At 41.2% G+C, this 27,545-nt stretch overlaps 1 protein-coding gene across 1 annotated transcript in view; it reads left to right on the plus strand.

The window, feature by feature from the left end:
* ITPR2 (inositol 1,4,5-trisphosphate receptor type 2) overlaps positions 1-27,545 on the plus strand; it is a 243,595-nt gene that overhangs the window by 56,581 nt on the left and 159,469 nt on the right. The window contains exons 10-21 of the mRNA XM_059473401.1: positions 738-782; positions 9,535-9,689; positions 11,069-11,168; positions 11,289-11,449; positions 13,602-13,743; positions 14,491-14,649; positions 15,521-15,693; positions 17,834-17,953; positions 18,055-18,240; positions 18,830-19,081; positions 19,920-20,064; positions 20,992-21,142. Of these exons, the coding sequence (XP_059329384.1) occupies positions 738-782; positions 9,535-9,689; positions 11,069-11,168; positions 11,289-11,449; positions 13,602-13,743; positions 14,491-14,649; positions 15,521-15,693; positions 17,834-17,953; positions 18,055-18,240; positions 18,830-19,081; positions 19,920-20,064; positions 20,992-21,142 (1,789 nt within the window). The remainder of the gene's footprint in view (positions 1-737; positions 783-9,534; positions 9,690-11,068; positions 11,169-11,288; positions 11,450-13,601; positions 13,744-14,490; positions 14,650-15,520; positions 15,694-17,833; positions 17,954-18,054; positions 18,241-18,829; positions 19,082-19,919; positions 20,065-20,991; positions 21,143-27,545) is intronic.

Genomic DNA, 27,545 nt, shown 5'->3' on the forward strand with positions numbered 1-27,545 from the left:
GTGCAGTTAGTGAGTGGGTGTGTGTGTTTTTGTTTATTTGTGAATATGTCTGCCTACATAATCCCTTATCTTATAGGCTACATATTTCTCTTGTCAAAAGTATGATATTTAACAGCTTTTAAATAGTAATACTTTAAAGTTATTATTGTATGGCATCTTTCATCCAAGCTTCTCCTAGTACTAATTAATGCTTGATAATCCTGATAGACATAGAAAATTTTATCCCCATTAATAATAGCTAAAGAGAACTACAGTGTAATGAAATAATTTTCTCTAGTGGCATTGTCACTCCTGTTTCAAAGATGAGTTAGTTCTGAGTTCACTGTCTTCTCCTGTAAAATCTCAGTAGACATAGAGACTGTTATTTTTTATCTCAGTCTATCTGCTCCGGGTCAATCCTGGAACTGATTGCATGTGCATCTGTGTGGGTGACTGTAACTGGCTGCATTTAGAATAGTAACTGTGCTTTCTTCATCATCCCTTTTGGGTTTGGTTGGTTGAGATTCCTCTTGAGTTAACAAGCTTGATTGCAAGATGCTCTTTCTAGAGGTGAGGACATAACCAGCTAAGTCAGTCAGAAATTGAAGCAGTAAGTCTTTTACTCTCACACTGCTTCTAAAACTTCACTCTCCTTTTGCAGGGTGGAAACATAACAGAGAACTGAACCAAACCCTCTCCCCCAGTTATGAAATGTCTGAAAGCTATTGAGATAGTATTTGACTTCTTTTCTTTTCCAGCTTAACCCACACTACCCAGAAGGTAATAATGAAGGAAAAGCTTTGGTAAGTGGAATTTATGTTGCATATAATCTGGGGAATGCTGTATCCTTAACCCAGCACATCCTGACATATGGAAGCTCTTCATAGCTTTCCTTTTCCTTATGTGTTCCAGCTGCTGGGATTGTTTTCCATATCCTGTGTAAGGTAGGATGTATCTCGGAACTGGCAATTCAGAAAGTTTTCCCTCACTCTGAGGCAAATGATGAGAAACTTATTCAAATTCTGCATCAAAGTGGCATTAGTTGAAGCTGTTCTGCTTGTTGTCTGACTGCAGATATGAAATGTGTTGGTTCTTAGCTCAGATGTGTTATTTCCTGGCAACAGCCTTTGCCTGATACAGCTTCAACAGTATTTTAGCTAATTCTGACTAATGAGGCCAGACATGGAGATTATAGTGTGTGAAGGAAGTGGAGTTGGGGGAAGTCTCCTTGAGGGAGTCTTATTGTTACTAAGTCAACAAATATTCCCAAAAAGAATAATTCCTTCATCAAATTCATGAGATTGCCTTGGAAAAGCCGAGATCTTCTTCAAAAAAATTCAATTTAATTTCTCTCTGCTTGCCTTCCGGCTTTTGTTCTTTAAGAGGACACATTTTCAAGTTTTTCTCTGCACAGAGAAGGAATTTTTGATTTTTCATGACAAGAAACCCAAGATTCTTACATAATTACATGCCTTGAGGACTGCAATTTTAATAAAAATGAAGCCTTTCATAGGAGTTGGCTACATTGGTTTTCCATCTTCCCTGATATTTGGCATTAGTGGTGATATTGCAATAAGAGCTAAGCTGTCTAGAGAAATGAGAATTCTCTCCTATGAAAGTACAGAAGTTCCACCAGTTGTTTCTCTTTTGTATTGAAATGAAACTTGAGGCCTTTGAAGCTTTGGAATGGAAATCAAGATCAGTTCTAGAATTCTCCAGTGAGTAGGTGTTAGGCCCTTTTCACTGAGGAGCCAATCCTATGGTACCACACCATACTTATTTATGGTGTAAGTTTTCCCTCTGTAGCCATTCCAGTTCATCTAAATAGTTAAATATTCCCTGGACTGGATAATGACAAAGGCACAAATGTAATTTAAGCATGAATGTTAAAGGTGGTTTCACTATCAGTTTGGCTTATTCCTCCTCGATATTGGTTTCAGCTAAAACCCCAGACCAGATAAAGCACATTAGAGGAATGCTTCCAATAAAAAAGTAATCAAAGCTGATTGATGATTAAAGCTGATATCTCTGTGGACATTTTAATTTATGCAGTCAGCACTTTCCTATGAAAGATGTTTTGTGGAAGAACTTCTAGCAATTTTTGGTGACACCTCCATGTAAATCCAAGCCTACAGGCTCTATTAGTGTGGTAAAAATCCTTTTGGATCCTTCACTCCTTTATAATCTTGTTGGAAATGCCATGAGTCAGCAATGGCTATTTAAGCCTTCATTTAGCCCTGGAGCAACCCAATGTAGAAACTTTATATCCCTGTGCAGGAATTTCTTTGATGTTACAATGATGCAGTGCATTGAATTGTCCCTCAAAAGTAAAAGAATCTTGTAATATTTGGAGTTCTTGGAGGGTCAGCTATGTCACTCTTGTATCCAATAGCACATAACCTGGAGCACACAGGCTTTCCTTGCTCTGGTTATCATCTGTAGTGTTTCCTCTGTCTGGTCTCTGCCTAACGGGCTCACAGCAAAGGCACCTTCTTTTCCATCCTTTGAAGCAATTAATTTTGAAATATTGCCCATGAAGTAAATATGTAGTGGAGAGGTTGAAGTGGACCTACCCCAGCAAAATTTGAAGTCTGAGTAGCAGGGAAATAGGAGATGAGTAAACGAATCCTCGTGACTGAAGGGCTGAACCTGTAGCCTGTGCCCTTGAGGCCAAGAAGGCCAATGGAATCCTGGGGTGCACTGGGAAGAGCAGTGCCAGCAGCTCAGGGAGTGATCCTGCCCCTCTGCCCAGCCCTGGGAGGCACATCTGCAGTGCTGTGTCCAGTCCTGGGCTCCTCAGCACAGCAGGGACAGGGAGCTCCTGGACTGGGGCCAGTGGAGCTGCAGAGATGATTCAGGGCCTGGAGCATCTGTGGCAGGGAAAGGCTGAGGGAGCTGGGGCTGTCCAGCCTGGAGAGGAGCCCCAGCTGAGAGGGGCCCTCAGCCCTGGGTGTCCCTGTGTGCAGGGAGGGCTCCGAGCAGGGCCCAGGCTCTGCCCCAGGGCCCAGCAATGGCACCAGAGGAGCGGGCAGGGACTGAGCCCAGGAGGTTCCACCTGGGCACGAGGCAGAACTTCTGTCCTGGGCAGTGATTGAGCACTGAACAGATTGTCCAGAGAGAGTGTGGAGTCTCCTCGCTGGGGATATTCCAGAACCATCTGGACACAACCCTGTGCCCTGTGCTCTGGCATGGCCCTGTTGGAGCAGGGAGGGAGGTGGCACTGACCCACTGTGGTCCCTTCAGCCTGAGCCATTCTGGGACTCTCTTTTCTCTACTGGACTGTTGGATGAAACAGTAGTAGTTCCTTCTCTGTTGTCTGCGTTTTAAAGGCAGCACAGCCACCTGTGCATTCTGTGCCAGCCCTGAACCCCTCAGCATGTGCTGGGGCTGCTTGTGCATGTTCATGTCCTGGTTTACAAGGCCTGATCCCAGTGGCTCAGGCAACTGAATTTTGGGAAGCAGCAATGGAGAATGGTTTTCCATGATGCAGCAGTGGGCACGGACACCAGGGTTCTGCCTAAGCACATCTTTTCTGCCTTGCCTTAAGTGACTCCAGAGTCACTTAAGGGTTAAAAGAGTTTTGTCTCCAGAGAGCATAAATATTACTGGAAGTCACTGGGACTTCTGTTCCCAAGCATTAAATGTATGTTTGGACTGAGGTTCATTGCTTGTTTATGAGCTGCTTCTTGACAATCCAGCCAAATTGTCTTGTGAAGCACTGCTTTTAATTCTGGTAAAATTTGGCCTTGCAATGAGTTATTGATATTCCCACATCTAACTTCCAGAATATTTTTTTTAAGTGGGAAGACCTTTTTGAGATTTAAGGGTCTTATCAAATGAGGGCTCCTTCATCTCTTAAAGTCCAGGAGATTGTAGTGTCTCATGTATCAAAATGCAGTGCTCTGTGTTACAGCTCCCACTAACCCCAAAATTGGTGTTTTTTATGCTGCAAATTACTATGCTTGTTCTAAGGAGAGAAATGTACAGCATCAAGAAGAATGCTACCAACAACAGGGAAATGTCAGGAGCAGCTGGGAACCTGGCATTTGTTAGTGCCTTTGTGTTAAAGGCTGACTTTGGATGGGTACCTTATCTCCATTTGTCTGCATTTTCATGAGAGGGCTAATTCTAACCAGTTCCCATCTGTCTTTTATTGTTGAGATTTTTGTTAGGGTGGAGACTGGTATGTACTCACTTATCTTGTAAAGAAGTTGGGCAGTTCTACTGTGGGCTGCCAGGTACAATTTGATGTATCTCCTTTGACTTCTGTTTATATATCTTTATGAATTCCCAACATTCTGCAATTCTAACTTTTCCTTTTTGCTGTCAACCCAGGAGATTTTTTTTCCTGATAAAAACTGTAAATTAATTTGTTTTTATTAAAAAATATTTTATTTTACCTTCCAGGAATGACCTATATTGAATTACATATTTTATGTGGGTGATGCTGTTTAAACAAGTAGAATAGAGAATCTGAAAAACACTGAAAAGAAAAGAGAAAAGAAAAATCATCAGCTTAAAAATGGCAGCTTATATAAAGCCAGCAGTCAGACCACCGGGGAGGCTGGGGGAGAAGGGGAGACACGGATGCCGGCGCATTATTATTATTCTGCTGTTGCACACGGGTCTGAATCAGCTCTGGAAATGCATACATTGTTTCTTACAGAATGTCTCTGGCTCCTAACAACAGGATTGCAACGTGATGTCTCTGCTAAAAACGCGATGACTCACAAATGAGTCAACAGTGAAGGTGTTACAGGAGGCTAACTGCTGTGCTGTCTGCCAGGGCTCCTAGCAGGCAGGAGCAAGGCTGGCCATTCATTTACTCCATTTTCTTCTCATAAAGAATTTTAAAAATAATCTAACCTATGGAGTTCTGCTCACATTACTGCTCTGTGAAAATGCTGGTTTTGTAAGAGCCTCCTAAACTGGGTTAACGTATTGAGATACCACATTGCTCTGGATTTAACAGGCATTTTCAGAACTCTGGCTGCTATTAAATTTAATTTCTGCTGAAATCTGTAGTGCAGCTTAATGTATTCATTCAGGAGCAGGGCATTATCCTTGTCTGTCTCTATGCCACAAGAGGTGTCTTCACCAATTGGAATTGTAGATTTGGTTTCTAAAAGAAAAGGTATTTTAGGTCTGTCGTGTTTTTGGATTGCTTTTTGCAGTTGAAATGAAGGCCCTCCTGTAAGCAAAACTCCATGTAGGTCTCTTGAATTTTAGGTATGATGCCCAGTTGACTTAAATAAGGAAGTTTTGGGATAGTAGCAATTACTAGCAAATTCTGTTAAGAGCTGTGAAAAGTGTTATCTGCTGAGCTCTAAGTCTCAAGGAGGACAAATCTCATTGGACCTGATTATTTTGTCACTGATTCCAGCATGGGATTTGTCTCTCCTTACATTTGCCTTCCACATGGCAAGCAGTATGTTTGTGCTTTTTTTTTTGTCTTTAAGCTTCTTTTTAAATCATGGTGCAGTGTAAATCAGTAGTGGTAGCCCAGGAGTTAAAGACTTTGCGGTGGGCCTGGATCAGTATTTCCCCTTCTCACCAAAATGGAGGTTTTTCTCACCACCCAGGACTCTTTTTATGAATGTTCAGCTTTTGCTTTCTTAGGTGAGTCCCACCCTGGCTGGGCCATGGGGGTTTACTCAGTTCCCCTTCCTGGATGTGATTATTGAGCTTTGCTGCTGCAGAATAAGGATGGGGGCTCATAGCTCTCTATGCCAGTGCACACTGAGGTTTTCTCAGGCTGAAGGAGCTGACTCTGCTCTTTGTACCTCTGATACTTACACTGGGTTGTTTGGAAGGGGTGGATCCAACTCCTGACAGGCAGAAGCAGAACTCAATGTGTGACCTCCTTGATCCTTGTGAGTGATTTAACCAGTGCACAAGAATGAAGTGATTGCACCTTCCTCACCTTGGGTATGTGTCTGATGTGACTTGTGACAGCCTGTGGCTAGTTTGTTGTAGTTTGGGACAATCAAAACTATATACATTTTTCTTTCAGGAATGTACTATTTGGTAATATTGTTTTACCCACAGTTCTCTATGCTCCTGGCATGTAATCCACCTGGTTTTGTTTGTTTTTTATTAAATCCTGGAAGTGTTTTCCTTGGCTGTCACTGACCATATTGCCAACATCTCTGAAACTGTTCGATTGGCTTTCTCTTCACACTGCTTTAAGTTGAATTTTCTTCTCTCTGCATTTGAGTTCCTTTGCAGTTCTTTTCTTCTTTTCTCTTAATTGAATCCAGTTTTGCTGGCTGCATCTGCTCATATGCCAGTTTCTACCTGAGCAAATGTCATCTTGTTTTCATCTACTTAGGAATGCAGTACTTCTCCTAAGCTATTGTCTAATTAATTTAAACTAGCCTAGTACTTTCACTTCTTTCCACATCCTCACATGGACTCACCTGCTGATTCAATAATGGCTGGGTTAAGTGCAGATTCTGATGGCTGCTTACTAAATTTAATTTATCGTGAGAGGCTTTCTGTATGCAAGTGTCTGTGCATTCTCTCTCTCCCACACAGGCATGTGCACGTGCACTGGGACATAAAATGAGGCACAAATACACATTCATGTTTGGTCCTATGTAATGACAGCATTGCTGTCTCTCATGTACCCCTTGTATAAAATTTGTTTCCAGAGCTCTCAGGTTGGGGGTCACTTCTTGGATTTTTTTTCTCATGAGTAGTGCTTAACTCCCATAACCTAGGTTGGGTTGTGAGATTCAGATTCTAAATTATTGCTGTAAGGAGAGTTCTGAGGTTTGTGGGGGAGTTCAGCCTGGAACTGCTGTACAGCTCTCATGCAGGTCTGATTTTGCTCACCTAAGCTTGGCATTGCAGTTAGCTGTGTTGCAGGCACTGTCTTGCCCTCTGTTGAAGTAGAATTTCTTCTTAGGCTAAAAACCAGATCTTGTTCCAATGTCTGCCAGGTACTAAGCTTAGTACCTGGCAGACATTGATGGGTTGATGGGATTTAGGGCTGGTGAACTCATTGCTCAGCTGGATCTATCCTACTTCTGGGGTCACCGGGTAATGAGCAGGGTTAGCCCCAAACTGCTGGGTGAACTTGTCCACAGAGCTAATGGTTGTGTGCTCCTAAAGCACAGGGGACCTGACTTTGCCTCCTGCCAGCTCACCCACTTTATACACTGGTCATGGTGTTCTGTGGTGGGGAATATCCCTTTGCCCAGTCTGGGTCAGGTGTCCTGTCCATGTTCCCTCCCAGTATGGTTTCATGTTTTGGTCTGTATTTTACTCAGAGCCCCAGGATAAAAAGAAAACCATACAATTATGAAGTGTCCTGCCTTTTTGTATAACAGTCATTTCAGTTTGGAAATTACAGTGAAGTGGGTAGTTTCTGGGAAACCCTAATTAGATTTCACTGTAAGTTGTGGAAAATATCAAAAAGTTTGGATGCTGTCCTAAACTATCATGTGCTACTCACTCCTTTACAGATCTCTTGAATTTTAAACTGGATTTCCAGTTTTCTGTTTTGTTATGAAGTGTAGGAAGTAGTTTTTCATTTAATATTAGACTCTGACTCACACCTGTTAAGCTCTCAGAAGGATGTTTTTATTGTTTCTATGCCTTTTCAGTTTGTGTTTCATCACGAGTACGTACAACAAAATATGTATGGAAATCACAAAAGCAATTTGCTGTTTTCTCAATCCTTGCATATAGGTTAAATTTTTTTGTGCATTTTCAGTAGTATTTTTGAGCATAAGATACAAGAGGATGTGGGGACTGTCAGATGAGTTTACTCTTGTGCAAGTCACAGGAGATGGTTGCTCTTTGTCTTAGCAAGCCTTCCTCTCAAACACTTGTGGCAGTACCCTAATGACTAGAGGAGCCTAGGAAAAATGTATTTCTGTATTTTTTTCTGCTCTCTCCATCCTTGATAGAAGTAATGGGATGGAGAGCTGGCATTTTGTAAGCTTGATAATGAAAAAATTGATGTTTTGGAAGGCTTCAAAAAGTGCCTTGAAATGAGTTGATAACTAACCCTTTCTTCCACAATTTCACCCATCCTCGATTTTGTTGTTTAATTTCAATTGGCAATATGGATAATCAAAGCTTTGCCCTTGATTATCCCTTAAAGTTTGGTTTTAATCAAGTTACTAATGCAAACCAAGTAGAGCCTGGCCTTTTATGTTGTACAGCTCTTCCTTAGTGGTGTATTGTAAATCATCATAATAGCATTTCATGCTTCCTGGGTTGGATTTTTTTCTCTTTTGGCTTTCCTCATTCCTCTTCTCCTCTCCCTCTGTGATGTATTCTGTGTACATGAATGGCCCTGGGCTGCCAGTCTCTTAATTGGTTATCAGTCTTTTGTTGGATGTGTAACTCGGCACCCCAGAGGAGCAGCTTTTACTCACACCAGTAATTCTCTTGGTTGCTGTGTGGATAGCTCTGAGTGACTCCATCAAGCCAAGAAATGTTCTCAGGGAAGGTGGCATCTGGAGTCTGTAGGCAAAGCTGTGGAGGTGACTAAAGATATGAGGATGGTGCTGCGGGGTCACAAAATTCCCCTGGGCTCTCAGCAGGTGGTGAGAGGCTGATCCCACCTTAGCTCATGGCTTTGGCTGAGTAACTCTGTCCCTCAAAAGGACAGCTCCTGCCCTTGCAGGGGGTAAAATCAGACCTGTGTTGGACCCAGTCTCGGTGTGTTATCAGCCTGTGCTGAGATTTGTAATGCAATCCAGCTGGGGCTTTGCCTGCCCCCCTTGCCATGTCAAGCTGGTCCTGATGGAGCAGATGTTCTGCCTCCTGCTCTTTGGAGAGTGTGCACAGGATAAGAGGAAATGGCCTCAAGCTGCTCCACGGGAGCTTCAGGTTGGTCATCAGGAATAATTTCTTCTTGGAAAGGTCTGACAAACATTGGAAGGGGTTGCCCAGGGAGGTGATGGAGTCCCCATCCCTGGAGGTATTCAGGAAACAACTGGACATGGCTTGAGTTTAGTTGACAAGGTGGTGAGTTTAGTGACAAGGTGGTCAAAGGGTGGACTTGGTAATCTTGGAGATCTTTTCCAACCTAAATGATTCTGTGATTCTCTGAAAGCGTGCTGCTCTGATTCTGCAATCTGAGAGGAAAAAGCCATCAAACTTACATAAAACAACAATAGATTGAAGCAAATTGCTTAGTTTTTAAATCCCCTACTTGTCTTAAACCCAGACAACTAATTTTCATTCATTCTCTTGTTTCAAATGTGGCCCTTTCCAGATCGGCACTGTGTAGTTGCATCAGGTGGGAGTGAGGGGTCTGCAGCTACTGCAGGTTTTTGAGGTTGTAGGTGTCCAAAAAAGCATATCCAGTGCTGCAATGCCTCTATAGCTTGTGGCCTGCTGTTGTTCTAATGACTGCCTGAGACCCCATGAAGCAAAGTGCATCCTTTGTGTTACTCCAAAGCCAGTCGTGGTAGATTCTTGCTCGAAGGTAAAAAAAAAAAAAAAAAAAAATTCAGACATATTACTTGTCTGCAAGGTAATTGAAGAATTTCTAATGGGCCCTGATGCAAGCAAATAACCCTTGTGCCTAATCAGCAGAGAGAAGGCGACCTTCCTGCTTCAAAGAAGAAACGCCAGGCAGGGGAGAAGATTATGTATACTTTGGTCTCTGTGCCACATGGAAATGACATTGCATCTCTCTTTGAACTGGATGCCACCACCCTTCAGAGAGCTGATTGCCTGGTTCCAAGGTAAAATAAAAAAAAAAAAAGGAAATGAAAAAAGGGCAGAAAATAGTGCTGTATTGACAGGGTTTCTTCCTGGCATTATGCTGGTGAGTAAAGCAGAAAAAAAGCAAACATGAGCAAGTATTATCCTTCTGTTAAAATTTGAGGAGTGTTCATGGATAAATAAGGGATGTATAAAACATGATACTGCTGCTGTGACTGGGTAAAATAATTACAAGGATAAAACAAGTGACACTTAGAGAGAGAGAAAAAATAATGGTCTAAATATTGCACAGATCTGTGCCAGGATAGAATTGAGCTCTGTGCACTGTTTGAAAAAAATGTACTTTTAATAGATTTAACTGAGTTGTTCCCAACAAAATAATGTGTGGGGTGAGCTGGGCTTGTATTTCCCTGACAGATCATGATGCCACTGAGCACATTTGTTATTCAAATGTATTCAGCAAGTGGCTTCTGGGTTTTAATTGTCAATATTTGAAATTTTAGCTGTGTAGCATAGCTGAGATTGGTTAGATAAGTCACACGGTGTTGGTTGTGACTGAATGGGCTTGCAGACACTTGGGGCTGGTTGTTATGAGGGTGGATTTTAAAGCTGGGTACCCACAAATACTGATGTATGTGACTTTGAAGTGTGTTTGCTATGCTAAGTTCTGCCAGATAATTTGCTTACTTGAATACTCAAAAGCCCATCATCGTGAAAGGGAGAGCGTGAATGGAGACCACAGTGAATATATTTCAAAAGTAAAATTCAGAGTTAAAATTGTAATTGATTTCTCAGCTCTGCTTTTTGATAATACCACAGATTATCATATGGAAAGAATTTAGAAGGATCTCATATCTGCTCTTTGTTCACTTGATTTTCAGTTGAGAACTGGTACTGTAAATGCTTGCTCTGGAACAAGGGTTTGCAGATCATAATGATGAAGCTGTGAAACCACGGTCAGCTTTACTTTCTGGCTTTTGTGCTGTGACAGCTTAAAAGGATTCGTTATTCTGCAGGAAAAAAATAATAAAAGAATTGGGTTTATTCATGAAATGTATTTCTGTTCAGATGGGATTTTATAACATCTTCCTTTTAGTTTTTTTTTTTCCTTTAAAGAATATTTTACTCCTAGACTTACATAAATACTTAAACCCTGCATTCTGCATAATCCCAAGATGCTGGCTGTTCTTGTTGCAGCTCTGGTCTGGGTGAGAAAGAAGGAGTCAAGGGAAGGAGTACTGCAGTGTCTTTTAGGTCCACCTCCCTTTTTTATTGCAGCGGCTGGTGTGGCTGCTGCTCTCCAGCCTCATGCCACAGGCAGGTGTTGCAGGGCATCCCATTTGCCCACGTGGGCTCAGGACTGATCCATCTCAGCTGCTGTTTGCTCTGTCCCCTGTAGGAACTCCTACGTCCGACTGAGGCACTTGTGCACCAACACTTGGGTCACCAGCACCAGCATCCCCATAGACACTGAGGAGGAGAGGCCTGTGATGTTAAAGGTAAACAAAACCCCAAACTCGTTCCTGATGCTGGCTCACTTCTAACCTATGAAGTGTGCATAATAATTAGGATAAAGGTAAGAGGATTTCTCACCCACTTTAAACCAAAAATCATTGCAGATTGGGACGTGCCAAACCAAAGAAGACAAGGAAGCTTTTGCCATTGTATCAGTTCCTCTCTCTGAGGTCAGAGACTTGGACTTTGCCAATGATGCCAACAAGGTTCTAGCATCAACTGTTAAAAAGCTGGAGAACGGAACAATAACCCAGAATGAAAGGAGGTTAGTGAGTTTTATTTTTTCCCCTGCTAAATTGATGTTTGGTTACTCATGGTAACACAGTCATGGGTAGGTGATATCCACATGGACAGAGGCAACTGGGAGAGGACACTTCAGTTCTGAGAGTGCCAGCCTGGGGTTAGATGCCCCTCTATTGGAGCATACTTGCTGTTCCTCAGGCTGGTGTGTGTATTCCTGTGTAAAAGGGGGGTAAACAGCACTTCCCCACCTCACTGGCCACATAAATAAATGGGTGGTTCCCTGGGCAAATGTCTTTATCTGGATTTCTTTTGATAATCTGCTTCTGCGCTGTAATGTGAAGGTGCATTGCATCTGATTCTCATGTACATGAAAGCAGCACTGCAGGGCTCTGGACCTGTGTGAAGTTCACCACACTGCAAAATCTGCAAAAGCCTTGAAGGAGGTCTCAGTGTGACTGAGAAGCTGCTCCATTTGCTTTTTCATACCTGTTTTCCCCTCTTCTCTTTCTCTATTTTACATCAATTTGGTGTTTACCCCTTGTATTCATTCCCATTTTGTTTGTGGCACTATTGGAATGTCTGCTCCTCACACTCTCCCCTGAATCAAGGGATTTTGTAGTATATTTGTTGTACATTGTAGCCAGATATATTCCACTGCCAGTGATGGAGTTCACTATTTGTCTTCAGATGCCTGTGGTTAAACTGAATATAAGACAGCATCTCTGGTAGTGTGAATTCATAACTGTAATATGTCATATACAGCTATTTTTTTTTTCTGAAGTGTGTCTTTTTGGTGATGAAACTGAATTTTTGCAGTCAGTTTCCAGTAGAAATTACACCAGATGATTTAATACCCTAACATGCAGATTTTTAATGCCTGGCTGTTGGGACTCAGACTTGAAAAGCTGTGGGGGCCATTTCATGATTGACTCAGAGAGGGATATGACAGTGTCCAGGTGGAACATCCCTGTCACTGTCAGTATTGTCAGGTCTTGATGCTGACAGATTGATACAACAAATGTGTAAAACAATTCAGAGATGTTTCACACCAGTGCCATTATTCATTAGTTCTTGTGATTTCCTTTGGAAAAAACCCCAAATCATCTTTTTCCTGTCTTATCACCTTCTAGCATAGGGAAGTAGGTGTCCCAACAGTTTATTCCTTGTTGCTCCATCCTACAGCTGCCTTTTCTACTTTATTTTGTGGGGGTGACACACCCCTTCACTCAGAGGGTTTAGGTGAGCAGCCCAGCTCACTTGTGGATAATGGGAACTTTGTGTCTGGCTCCTAAAAATGACTGAAATTTTCTTGGGAATTTGCCTGCCTCTTTCATAGCTGGCAGATTTGTTAGTTATAGACTAGCAAATACCATTGACCAAATTGAGATGATGCTGAGTTTTTCATGTAAAAGATTGCTGGCCTGGTGCTGTTAAGGGATATTCTTTGAAGTCTGTGGACATCTGTGTTTCTCACTGCATGTCTGGCAAGGTGTTAGTAACAAGGAGGCAGCAATGACTTTGTTTTCTTTTTTTTCCATTTATATTCTGTCTTTTTGCATTTTCTGAAGGTGGGAGAGAAGGAATTACTACTGCCTCTGTTGTTTTTAGCACTTGCTTCTGACAAATATTTGTTTAGCAAAGAGTGAAACAAATGCAGTTTCTTGGGTCAGTATATATAGGAAAACAGTTATATGTGAATATATTTATGAAAAAATGTATATATGAAACAGTTTCATGGGTCAGTAGGGAAATTAGCTAGTGGCAGAATGTTTTTATTCCTCTGGTGAGTCCATCATCTTGTTTCATGGACCCATGATAAAGCATAAAAATCCTTGCTAGGCTGTGTAAGTTTCTTTTTACTGCTCCTGGGCCTTGAGGCCACCAGGTATAGATTTTGGGTCTCTGAATACTCTGTATCAATCCAGCAGCCTGTATTTTTCTCTTGTTTTCCCTTTGGTTGTTGTTTAATGCCTTGGCAGACAGCCCTGTGATTGATTTAAGCTTTTGCTGAACCAAGGCTTGGAATCCTTAATGTACATGTCAAACTTAACTTTGCAGTGGTGGAAGTTCCATTGTGCCAGGTAAAGCTTAGCATAAATGTGATTCTCATTCTTAATGAATCCTAGCAAGTGTTGGGTGACTGTTTATAGTAATGATTTGTCTATTCATTCTAGGTTTGTAACCAAGCTACTGGAAGATCTCATTTTCTTTGTTGCTGATGTGCCCAATAATGGGCAAGAAGTTTTGGATGTGATCATTACCAAGCCAAACCGGGAACGACAGAAATTAATGAGGGAGCAAAATATATTGGCTCAGGTATGTCCTACTGTGTTAATAACTTAATTGTATTTGCAAACAGATTGCAGGAGAGAATGATGTGAGAAAAAGTTATTTTGGGGTAAGTTGGCTTATGCCAGGTTGGGTTTGTGTCTCTCTGGATTGGGTAGAAATTACACTACTCGGTCAAAGCTCATCTCTTGGTCCCTAAATCAGAGTCAAGCACAAGGGGCTGCAGAAGGCTCTTAATTTCCTGTGATTCTGATAAGATTCAAGATCATGTTTGAGAGCAAATTGTTCTGAAAATTTGAGACAAACATGGAATGTTGTCCCAATCCTGCAAGTGTTCCCCACATAGTCCCCCTGTGGAACTCTTTGTTTGCACGAGGGCAAACTTGCAAGTAAATAAAATTAATGTCCTTTTTGAGAAGTCAACTGAAAGAAATTTTAAAGGGAAAAGGATGAGACTGGACAGAAGCTAGTGTTGTCCTCCTTTTTGATCGTTAAATTATCCAAAGTTAGGACATATAACTAAAACTGTTTAAATTTGGGGATAGTAAAGAAAAAGCACTATCAATCAGGTTGGTGGGAAATGTAAAGCTAACCCCAAATGCATAAAGCTGTGATGTCTCAGATTGTGTTCCCACTTGTATTTAGTCAAGGCTGTTGTGCTGATCCTGTCAGAGCACATTTCCATTGTCTTTGATTTCTGCTGAACTTCCATTATGTAAGCTCAGCAAAAATCTGCGTCTGGTTTTCACTCTCAGTAATTTTGATTTTGAACAGATATTTGGCATCCTCAAAGCTCCTTTTAAGGACAAAGGTGAAGGATCAATGCTGAGACTTGAAGACCTGGGCGACCAGAGATATGCTCCCTACAAATACATGTTAAGATTATGTTACAGAGTTCTGAGACACTCCCAACAGGACTATAGGAAGAACCAGGTCAGTGGTGTTAAAGATAATTTTCCTCCTGATTTCTATAATTATATGTCCTGGGTTTGACATGGTGCTCTACCCTTACAAGTGGGATTCTGTGGTAATGGGGAAAGGCCTTTTTTTGTGTGTGTATAGCTTAGTAGTGTGTGAATTGAAAGTTCAACAATGAATATCACAAGCTCACTTTGTACTTTTGCAGACTGAGACTGGGGCTCACTGCTTCATTCATGAGCTTTCTGTTATTAAAAATATGTTCTTGGAGCCTGGATTGCAAAGTGGGAAATCTGCAAAGCTGTCTGTTTCTCTTGCTTAAATATTTGTAGAGGGATGGCAGTGAGTCAGAGCAGAGGTTGTTATATCAGGTAGCCTGATTTCCCACTGCTGGAGACTCCCTGTGAGCAGGAGGTATTTCAGAACATGGACTAAAGGGACTGGAGATAAAAGCCTGAACCGCTGTGTGGCTTCTTTGTTTTCTTTCCAGTGTTTTACAGAAATATTTCTGTCCTGAAGGGAGAGAAAAGGAGGAGGGAAGACTCAGGAAAAAAGCTTCTTAAACACTATAAAAACCTTTCAGTTTTCCCTTTTTTTAAAAAAAAAAAAAAAAAAAAGAGGTTGCCATTTCTTGAATTTTATATATATTTTCATGGATTCATTCCTTTGGTTTATGAAAGAATAAGAAGAGTTAGTCATCCGTAATATGGAATCTTTTTCTCAGGGTACATATTTGAGGTATTCAGAAGTTCTTTTGTTCAGGCCAGTTCAGAGAGGAAAGTTTTGAGTGTTAGTTTGATTGCTAACTAAGCTGGATGCCCCTTGTTTGTAAAAGAGAAAGCACTGCTGCTCATCAGGTCATCGTGGGAATTCTTCCTTTTTTCAGGAGTATATTGCTAAGAACTTCTGCGTCATGCAGTCCCAGATTGGTTATGATATCCTGGCAGAAGACACCATCACAGCTTTGTTGCACAACAACAGAAAACTGCTAGAGAAACACATCACGGCTAAAGAAATAGAGACGTTTGTGAATTTACTCAGGAGAAATCGAGAGCCAAGGTTTGAAGTGGTCCATGGAGCATTTTTGCAGGAGCTGTGAATTGCATGCTATTCATTGCTTTGATGTCTCTTTCTCCCTGTTTTGACCTGGCAAATGAAAACCCCACCTGTACAGGAAATATTAGAACTACCTGTAATTCTTGGAATTTAACCATATCCACATTTTAAAACTAGAGGTTACTGAAAAGAGGGCTTATACTTTACAGGACAACCTTGAAAATTTGGTCTCAGTTCTGACTGGGGCAAAGGGAAATTAAGAAAAAGTTTAATTTCTCCCAGCTCTTCAGCTCCTCTGTGAAACTGCCAATTTTGTTGGTTCCCCTGCTAATAATCCTGGTGTAAATTATACACACATGTCAACTTTTCTAAGCTTTTAATAATGTCAGTTTTCCTGCAGGTTCTGATTCCAGGTCAGACCTGAAAAGGGCCTAGGACAGTGTAGATCGCATAAACTTGAGTCCTAGAATGGATTTTGTTCCAAATTAAAATTTCTGGCATTGAACTTCACTCAGCTGATTTTTTTTTAATAAGCTTCAGGTCAGAATATAAAAGAATTTGATTTCTTTATTTTTAAATGGAAAAATCTCTTTACAATTGGATTTTCACTTGTAAAATGAGCAAAGTAATACAAGTATAAGAAATGAATGTACTGAAGGCCAAATATTGTCCTCTGTAATTGTGACTACCATTTTCCAGGTAGCCTTTAAGGATATTGCTCAAGGCCTTGGTGCTTCACTGCCTCAATTATTTTCTATATGCCTCTTTGGCCTCACTCTGTAATCTCATTGCTTCTCCCCTGCTCAGCTGTGTTTGGTTTGGTCAAAATGAAGAGGAAATCACAGGATCAGCTCTGTCTCTGAAGGGTCTGTGTTTATTGAAAATCGCACATTGCATTTTCTTGTGGTGGAGGATGTAATGGAATTTGTGCCATAACCATATCATGCAACTGCTGTGTATCCATCTCTTTGAGGAGTTCAGGAGCAATAAATGTTTCAAAATTGCTCCTTGCCAGAATGGTGTAATCTGAACAGTAAAGACTTGATCCTGATACTGATTTTTATGGAGAGTCTTGTAGATTTTTGCAGCACTGTTGGGGTGAGTGAGAATTGTGGCATTCTGCTCTAGAACACATGAGTTACAAAATAAAAACCCCTCCTGAGTTTTGGCTCCAACCAGGTGACTTCCCCAGAATTCCATGTAATTATGTGCTGTTTGCTTAATTTTATCTTTGTGATTGCTATGCACTTTTAATTACCAGTTGCCACAAAGCTTCGTTTCAGTTATGTGGGTGGATTTTTTCCTACGTCTACCTTAAAAATGCTGTCTGTACTCACCCACTACAGTTCCCAGACTTTAGTGGGGACTGTGGTCTGTGCTTAGAGGTTCAAACTGTTGGATCCTTGGATGGCTGATAGGAGATGGTCAGAGTTTGTATGTAGATTTCTAAGGAAGTGGAATATATGATCTGTGTGTGTGCTCGTTCACATCTGCTCCCCTACCAGCTCTTGAGCACCTTGCTCAGTTTTAGCCACATTTGCTAGAGGAGTGGTGGGCTCAGAGATACTTAATTCCTATAATGGAAAGTGGAAACTACATAGAAGGAAGAGACCCTTTTTATACTGCAGTGTGTCAAAGGCTGAAAAATGGATTACTGTTACTGCACACACAGGAATCCCTGAAAAGAGACAAACCCTCGTACCTAATGAATGTCCCAGCTGTGAGGAAAGCCTCAGCCTGAGCCCTGTTAAACATCAGAAGACCTAAATCTGAGAGATAAATTAATAGGAAGATGATTTCTCTGCAAAGCTTTGTTCTTTCTGCTTTACATGGAATGACCTCTTTGAATGCAGACTCCTATCTGCAGGTCCTGACAGATCTGCACTCTTCTCTGGTAGCCCCAGCATTCCCTGGCAGTGTTCAAGGCCAGGTTGGATGGGGCTTGGAGTAACCTGATCTAGTGGAAGGTGTTGTGAGTTGCAAGAGTATGAACTGGCAGAGATCATATGTTGATAAATATCATGATACAGAGTCCCTGTAGTCTACCCATCCTCTAGTGCTGAGTGCTAGAGATTTCTACTGCAGTTCCCCAGTAGTAGTTTAAGTCTCATGTTCTGCTGCATCTGTGGTTTTTTGACTGCAGATTCTTGGATTATCTGTCAGACCTGTGTGTATCTAACACCACAGCAATACCAGTAACTCAGGAACTCATCTGCAAGTTTATGCTGAGCCCAGGGAATGCTGACATTCTCATCCAGACCAAGTGAGTATCTGTAATCAGAGCATGCCACCTTTTTGTTGTCTGCTGTCTTAAATTCCCAGCACTTTGCTCGTGGCTCCATTGTGAGTGCTTTGTGTTTGCAGGCTGGTTTCAACCCAAATGGACAATCCCCTGGAATGTCCAGTCATCTCAGATGACATTGATGAAGAGGAGGTGTGGCTTTACTGGATCGACAGCAACAAGGAGCCTCACGGCAAAGCCATCAGGCATCTGGCTCAGGAGGCAAAGGAGGGCACAAAAGCTGATTTAGAAGTTCTTACCTACTACAGGTAAAGCTGCTTGTTTAAAGGGAAGAAAATGTAAACTCTCTGAAGACCCCCCGTGCTGTTCTTATCCAGTTCATTTGGCAATATCAAAAAAGGAAACCAGAATCGTGAAAGAAAAAACATGAAATCAGTTTCATGCCAGAAACTGAGACTAAGAGTTCATTTCAAGTTTTTCTTGTGGGAGTTATCACAGTCTCTGCTGCCTACTCCAGGCCAATCTTGAGTTTCCTTTGCTCATCGCATCTCTTTGTGTGTCTTTTATTTTGCCTCTAACCTTTTATTTATTGAGCTTAATTTTAGGTTGTGCTGCCCTGGAAGCAAGGCATGATCTGATAAGCAAGTGTCCTGAGTGTCTTGAGGATTAGAAAAGAAATGGGATCGTGGAATAATGTTTTACAAAATTGAAGCAACAATTGAACAAATAATTTTAATGTCAAGTTGCTCCCTTACGTAACAAAATCACTCTAGTTATTTTTTAGGATTTATATCAGAAAGGCTCACAACAGGCTTGTAACATGAGATTCCGAGGTGTGTTCTTTCATTTCCAACCCATTTTCTTGAATACCACGTTATTACCTTTTTCTTTTTGAAGGTACCAACTGAACCTCTTTGCAAGAATGTGCCTGGACCGCCAGTATCTCGCCATCAACCAGATTTCTGCCCAGCTGTCAGTGGACTTGATCCTCAGGTGTATGTCTGATGAGAGCCTCCCCTATGACCTGCGGGCTTCCTTTTGCCGCCTGATGCTGCACATGCATGTGGACAGAGATCCCCAGGAGTCTGTGGTGCCTGTCAAGTACGCCAGATTGTGGACTGAAATTCCTACCAAGATCACCATTCATGAGTGAGTTGAAAGTGCTTCAAGCTGAAGTACAAAAGCTCTTTGTAGGGTTAGTCTCAGAGCAAAATGGTTGTAGATGTCCAGAGTCCACAAAACATATGTGTGAAAAGGCATTTTTTTGCAGAGCATGAACTATTAATTATTGTTACTCTTGGAAACTTCAATGGGCAGCTTTCAGTCATTAAATATTTAAATTTTATTTTTCACTATGTTCTTTTATTGGACAAGCTGGGGAAGATGGAATGGCCTTTCATCAGACCAGCTGCACTCCAAGTAATCCTATTGTGTCTCACATGACAGGTTTGCTAGGCTGGAATTCGGTTCAATGGAAAGCCACAGCTGGGAACTCAGAATTAAGACACAGCCTCTGTCCACAAACAACTAACAGAGGCTTTGGCCTTCACTTAGTGAAGTACTTAAGCATGTGTTAAATTTAATTTTAGAGAAAGGACCATTGATTTCAGTGGAAACCCTGTCTGGCTCCACTGATTTGATGGAGCAGCAGCACTGGGATGCTCCCAGGCTAGGAATATCTGGCTGGACAGACAGAGGAAGAAGCACAGCAGTGCATCAGGCAGTGCTGTTTCTGTTAATGACCTTGTTGAATTGCCACAGCAAGATTTAAGAGTTCTATCTGCCACAAGAGTGGTATTATCCTGTCTGTATTCTTCCCATTCCTGGTACTGTTGAAAGGAAGGTTTGGGCATCCACTTTCCATATCTCCAGAGAGCTGAACTAAGTAATCTGAGAGGGTCATGACTGGTTTGTTTTTTCTTTAGTGACAACTGATCCTGATATTAGAGATATTTAATTTTCCTTCTTTCTGTGCCTTGTATTGTAGGTATGATTCCTTCACTGACTCTTCAAGGAATGAAATGAAGACAAAGTTTGCACTAACAATGGAATTTGTAGAAGAGTACTTGAAAGAAGTTGTGAATCAGCCCTTTCCCTTTGGAGACAAAGAGAAAAACAAACTTACATTTGAGGTACTTCTCAGCTATCTGCATCCTACTTACACTATTCCTCATTTCAGATAAGATGATGTTGCTTCTTTCAAAATAAAGCCAGTTGCAGAATAAATGTTGGTGTAAAATAGCCTAAAGAAGCACCTGTTCCTAATTCTGTTGTTCCTGGTGCTGACTGGTACTGCAGAAAATAATATTCTTGTCTCCTGTATTTTTCTAACCTTTCTTTCCTTCTCCTGGGGTGGCTGCATTTCAGTGGAGGGAGAGGGGATTTCTGGGGAGTGAATGGTGAATATTTCTGTTCTTTCTAAATTAGTGAAACAATTTGTAGGGATTCTTCAGTATAAGTAAGTGCTGTTTTCTGCATAGGTTATTACACTCACTGAAACACTCTGGATAATCTAATCCTGTGGTTTAAACATTGTGTGAAATTCTTGACAGAAACTTAAGATAGGCCTAGATTTTCTAGGTTCACATAGCAAAGAATAAAGGGGAAATGCTTACAGCATTTATAGTTCTTCCTCCAGCCTACTTCTCTTTGTTGCGTTTGCCTCTGGTCACCTGAAATCACCTCTGTGCAAACCTATAACAGTCATCTTACTCTTCTGCTGACTTCCATCTTCCCCAAGGCTGCTGCCTTTTTAAATAATTTCCCAGAGTCTTTCTTCTAGATCTTATATATTTTCACAGATGCAATTTTATCCTCTCAAGCCTTCCTAAATCTCACCTTGGTTTTGCTGTCTGCTGTAAGCTGATTGATCAATTGCTTTGTCTAATCCTGACAAACACTTAATGTCACTGGCCTTAGTCCAAAAATCAGTGGAAAGACTTGTGCTAGTTTGAATGCACTCAACATCTGAATTTCTGTGGAAGCTGCTGTGTGAAATGCAATTGAAAACCACAAAGGCTGTCATTACTTCCTTCATTTTTATTTTATTTTTCTCCTAGGTGGTACATCTGGCCCGAAACCTCATATACTTTGGCTTTTATAGTTTTAGTGAGCTTCTCAGGCTGACCCGGACGCTGCTGGCAATTCTGGATATTGTTCAAGTTCCCATCTCATCATACTTCGAAAGGCTGAGCAAGTTTCAGGATGGAGGTGAGATGAGCAGCACAGACTGTTATTCCAGTGGGTAATTAGCTTTTTAAGTTGGAAATAATTTATGGAAAATCTCATTACTCTTTCAAGGTTCTGTATTCCCACATCAGCCCACATACAGGAATGCATTGCAGGGGGCATTAAGATGATCAGCTAAAAAGGAACCTTTTTGAACAGAGCTGCATCCTTCATGACTTTTGGGTACTGCATTGGTGTTGCTGCTCCTTTGCTTATTTGGAGTTTTCAGATTTGGTTTTAAATCTCAATGCCCCTTGCTCTGAGCATCCCAAGGGAGTTCAAGCAGCATTTGCCTGGGCACAGGGATTATGGTGGCTCATCTGTGGCTCAGCTGATTGTTAATCTTCTTAGCACTTCACTGAAAGGGAGAATGAGATGTTCTGGTCCCACAATGGCAGAAGTACCCAAAGGAAGTCCAGAGAAGGCCATCCTCTGCCTGTGTTTGTCTGCTTGGAATATGCTTTTGTGAACCCAGACCACAATGCCTCTCTGATGACCCTAGGACTATTCTGTATGTCCCACTACCTTTGCTACCGTGGTTTAAAACTGGGCTGAAGAATGAGCATGCCAGGAAGGTGCTGAAATGTAGCATTTAGTTTTTCTGTGTGAGTGGAAGAGAGGCGTGACAGTTGCGTGGGCTGAGGGTCCAGAAGACTGACTGATGGCAAATTCTGTTTTAATATGTAGCTGATGTTGCCAGCCAGCTGGCTCACAGCACCAAAATGGATGAGCTGTCTTGTTGGAAACAATTATTTTGTGCTTTCTCTGGGAGGCCTTTTCCCAGCCTTGAGTTTTTCTAATCATCATTTTGCTCAGTCACTCCCACAAATGCCCTGCAGGAGTGTGCTGTTCTTCACAACTCTTTTCTTTGAGGCTCACACACTCTGGAGAGGTGTAGACTGTCATTGTCATCTCTGAACCAAGAAGTCATATGCTTGGTTCTCTTGATCTTCTCTCCATCACTGCCAGCAGACTTGAGTGACACCCTCTGGAAGTCTTTCCTGCAATGCAGTGCACACCAAGTCATGCTGTAGCTGGCTGCAGTCCCTCCTCAGCACTAGAGAAAAGACTGTATGCCCAGACACTTGGAATTATGTTTTTCTTTTTTGTCCCTGAAAGACTGCATTGCAGACTCTCCTCTTAAATGGCTCTGGACACAGTTTGACTCCAGACACAATCTTGGCATATTTGCAACATGGGACATGCAGATGTGGTACTTCTGCTTAGTTCTCACTCTGCCCGAGCCTTTAATCCTGACTATACATCTTGTTTAGTGTTTTTTTACTCACATTTATTACCCATAAAATCATGTTTTGTCCTTAAGTCCCTTTTATTTCTGCAGAAGGGTTTCCTTTCAAGCTATGTAAGAGAGGAAGGAAACACCCATTAAATGCAAACAGACCTGCTCTCAGTTATATGAATTTCCTTGGCAATTCCATGCAAATAAATTAATTTGCTTTGAAATAAATGAGTGAAGGAATGTTGCAAATGGCACCACCCTGCAAATGGAAGCTTAGTAGCCTTTTTAGTAATACTCAACCATATACTGGAGCCCTGTTGGGAACTTTTTGTCAGAAACCTAGTTTTGTCTCGTGTTCTTTCAGCAAAAAAGGCAGAGAACAAAGGTGTGATTTTTTTTTTTTTATTACCTTCAGCCTTTGTATAGATTATTTAAATTTCCTTCCTGCTGTAGCTGTCTCCATGGATGTTTACCTTTCAAACACTGACCAGTTCAGGTCAGGATGCGACAATCCATGAATGTTCTCTTGTTAATTATCTGTGGGTTGGTTTGGTTTGTTTGGTGGGGGTTTTTCCCCTTTTTCTACTAACTATGTCTAGAAAGCTTTGGAGAGTTTTTTTTGCTGGTGCAGACTGTTGTCAGTCCTGTCTGCAATCTTACAGGAGCCTGGAGATATTGGCTGTGCTGTCTAGACTTAAAAACAGGCATTGAAACTTTGCTGTGGTGAGACAATGTGTTTTTATGTAGAAATAGCTGTAAGACTTCCTGGAGAGGCCTTCTACAGTCTTTGTAAAAGAAAAGGATGCCTTTGGGTGGTCAGATCTTTTCTTCAACCTCCCTTTTCTTTTCTGATTGAGAAACTATAAACTACATAAAGTGTGCCTTTGCTTTGCACTTGAGACAGCATGATCCTGAGTATTTAACTGCTGTGTCCAAGCATCTCGCCTTTCCTCCTGCTTTCCCTGGAGGTGCAAACTTACCTGCCCATGAGCTATAAAGATGCATGTGTCACAAGGATGAAGTTGAAGCAGCTTAACTCCTTTTCACTATCTTTGAGCACCCAGCTCATAGAGCTTCATGTTCAAAGAACATATTTCATGTCTGAAAATCACAACTGGAGCAAAACAGGGGAGTGCTTTTCATTGAGGAGAACCATGCAAGAATCAACAAGCATCACTTTAGTTGCACATTGCACCACTGAGGGGTGATGCTGGGCTGGAACTTTGAGCCTCTCTTGTGTTGGACTGCAGATGATCCCAAAGGTGAGTACAGAAGCACAGGTGTTCCCTGGGTCCTGTGGAGTCTGGATCTGTCTTGTCCAGGATGCACTGGATCCTGAAGAATGAACAGGCAAGCACAGAAATTGGTCTTAGGAATTTTTTCTAGATCTCCCCTCACTCTGAGAGTAAGGACTGTTCACCATGCAAAGCTATAGGTATACATTGGGTTTCCATTTTATAATAATTATGAGATTGTACATGCAAGGGTTCCCTTCTCTTTTTACACAGATATCCTCTCTTATAAAACTCTGTTGCTCAGAACATGTTTGTTGTTTCATTAGTTACCTGTCCTGGCTTTTTATTGTCTCTTTTAATTTACAATACTGGTTTCTTAGGCTATTTAAAAGGGTGAAAGTAGGAATTACCTCAGTCAACTTTTTTAGATTTTGGAAAATGTGATGGCAGTTTCTAAAATCAGAATGGTCTGTTGATTTTTTCCAGCAAGTGTTTTCTTATTCATAACTTCCATAAAACACAGACAGATGGATTGTTCCCTGCCCTCCTTCAGGGTGGTGGGACCTCTCTCTCCAGTCAGGGAGGTGTGAGGGTGAGTGCTTGCCTTTAGAGGAGGTCAGATTCCATTCTCTCACATCTCTGCGGACTGCAGCATCCTCTCTGGCAGGTCCAATGCTTATAACAGTCATACCAAACCTTTGCAGAATATTGCAGGTAGGTGTCCCTCCAACACATTATTACTCTAGGGATGTGCAGGTTAACCTAGCTCCTTTCTAAAGAAAAAATAGCTTCCCTGAGTTGCAAAAATCATTACACTGATGTTCTTTAAACAAACAAATAAAAAGATATGATTGTTTCTGTTGTGATTTTTGTGTTGTCTATATTGTCAATGTATGGAAGTTTAAATTTTAGATTTTATAGAAGTTGTGGGGCTTTGTTTGGGTTTTTACATTTGTTTATTGGTTGAGTGTTTTTTTTAAAGCTTCCAGTCAGGGATCACAAATGTCTAGGCATAAGCTTTAATTCAGTAAGAACATGTATTTCATTCCTTGAGCTTAGGGCTTTGAAGTGTAGCTCATAACTCCAGTTTTGACAAACACTGAAAGCCAGTCATGATGTCTGAGACTGACAGTTTATTGGTATAAACAAATATGTTTAAGTTTTATCAAGCATTAGGGGCATGATCCTGTAAATCTTTTGTAGAAAAAGTGCTACTGAATACCAGCTTAGGTTCTGTATATTTTAATTTTCGTCACTATTTAAGTGTAAATTTGCATAGATTGATAGTGAATCTATATTTAACAACAAGACTTTGTCAATAGTTACACCAATTCAGATTCACAGTTATTTTCAGGTTCTAAGAAAAATTACTTGAAAAGGGGTTTACCCAAATAGATAAGTCACATAATTTCTATGCTACAGCTGTAGTAGATGGAAGGTAACATCTCTGTAGAAGTTGAGAATTTTGGTCAGGATTTATGTATTTTACATTATAGGTTTTGTATTTTAGTTTTCTTAAAATGTATTGATTTCTATGAGAAATCAGTGCTGAATAAATCTGGGGACAGGTAGGTTATGCTGTCTTTCCATCTACTTTTTCCAGGGCAGTAGCAACAAAAGTTTCCAATGTCTGATTCTGGTAATGTGAAGTTGTTGGGAACTGGTGAGCTGGATTCCTGACTGGTTTGACCAGTCCACATTGTGAAAACTGTAGTCAGGATTTTGGGAAATACATTAATGATGGCTGGGAGAATGTGGTGAGTCTTGGCTGTGGAAGGCTTTCCTGGAGGTGTGCACCTCAGAGCTGAAAGAACCAAATTTTCAACCAGCAGACTTGAGTCTTCTTCCCTGTTTAATATTTATTTCTTAAATGTACCCACTTACTTCAGTAAAACTTCTTGTTAAGTGAGGAATTATATATGACAAGTGTTGAACTGTTGAGGCAAATCTGCAAAATGGAATGTATTTTTAGGCTTAGTGGAAGTTACATGAAGACTTAATTAACCTTTTACATTTAGAAGTCCTTTTCCCTCCTTTGCTTAAATTTGGAGCCATCTTGGTGGCTGAGGTAGTCCTTGATGTTTTCTTGGGTTTCTCTGTCTTGGTTTGGCAAAGATTCGAAAATCACAGAATCATAGCATGGCTTGAGTTGAAAGGGACCTTGATGATCATCTCATTTAAACTCCACTATCCACATTCCACTCTCTCAGCTTGCTCAGAGCCCCATCCAGCCTGGCCTGGGATGGGGCAGCCACAGCTGCTCTGGGCACCCCAGCACCCTCACAAGGCACAATTTCTTCTGGATATCCAACCTAAACTTACTCTTGTCGCTGTGAAGCCATTCTCCCTTGTCCTGTTGATCCTTACATTATTGTAAATGTTTGTTACTTCCTTGAGAAAACTTAATTTTAATGCCACTGTCAGTTACTTGAACCAGAATTAAATTTAATGTACATGTAGTTTCATGGGTGACCTTATTTGCTGAAGACAGATTGAAGAAAGCTGGCTAAGAAACATTTATGAAACAAGATCCTGTAAAAATAAAGATGTATATTTTTGGAAATGCTTCTTATCTAGATTGCACCCTAAAAATGAACTGACTTGAAAATCTTGCAACCATCTTCTTTTTTTGTTTCAGTCAGTGTGTCTTAACTTTGAATTATTTTTGTGCATATTTGAAGCTGTTTTCTGTTTCTTTTTTTTTCCCCTTTTAGATTAAAAAAAATATATGGGGTGTACAAAATATACTACCTCTATCCTAAAGAGATATCTTTTTTTTAAGGAGAAAATGAGGATTTCATTTAGTACTGCTGTCATTTTGGCACCTTTCAAGAACATTATAATCTCTTGCAGTTTTAATTAAAAGGTAAAGTCATTGCTTTCCTAGTAAGTGCACCCTGCTGTATCATTCCAGAGTAAGGAGCCAATCTGTCTTGTCCAATACTGCTAATTTATTCTCTGTGAATTAAAATGCACATCTTTCTCTAGGTGCTATTTGCTCTTTCAAATAGCTGGTTTTAGTCAAACCATGCAACTACAGCATATGTCAGGTCTGAAGGAGAAAGCAACATGGTAGTAGCAGCAGGTAAGCCACACATTTGCCATGCAGCTCAGTGCTGTTTAGTTACTGTTGTTTGGGAATGAGAATAATGACATGCCAGGAAATACATCCCTGAATTTGAGCTGCATATGTCTTGGGATGCAGTTCACAGTCCTGGGCACCAGCTGGAAAAGCCCTCAGTGGTACAAATCTGGGTTATCTGCAGAGTGTATCTGTCCCTCAGGAGCTCTACAATTTTCCTGAGCCACTGTCCACTGATATCAACGGGAGTCTTTTGGTTGACTTTGCTCAGTCTTTTTGAAAAAATAAATTTTAAAAACTGCCTGTAATAAGCCTAAATTGCTCCCACCTCTGTGATTCTCATGTTAAATGTGTTGCCCACAACTGCCTAAGGAGATGGCTCTTTTTACTTGTTCAAACTGTTGGTCAGATATCCCAGCTGCTTCATGTTGTGCCTGGGTCTGTATCTTGGTGGTGTGTTCCTCCTGCAGATGGAAGGGGCACAAGATTCCATCCTGCCAGGGGGCAGGACAGGGGAGCCTCGCCTTCTCCTGGAGTCTTCTGTCACAGACATCTTTTGTGAAAAATCCTTTCTTTAGGATTTTTCCCCCTTCTGAGAAGCTGTGGCCTCAGCAACAAAATGTAAACAATGGTTATCTGCCGCTGTGGAATGCAACAGGTGGATCCGTGATTGGTCTCCTCTGGGTGTTTGGATTTACTGACCACTCACAGCAGAGCTGTTCTTGCTTTCTGCTGGGACACAGCTCCTTTGTTATTCATTCCTTTTCTATTCTTAGCTTAGCTAGCTTCTGGGAACTTTCCTTCTATTCCTATTAGCATAATAATAAT

This window comes from Ammospiza nelsoni, chromosome 5, assembly GCF_027579445.1.
Source record: "Ammospiza nelsoni isolate bAmmNel1 chromosome 5, bAmmNel1.pri, whole genome shotgun sequence".
Classification (NCBI taxonomy): Eukaryota; Metazoa; Chordata; class Aves; order Passeriformes; family Passerellidae; genus Ammospiza; species Ammospiza nelsoni.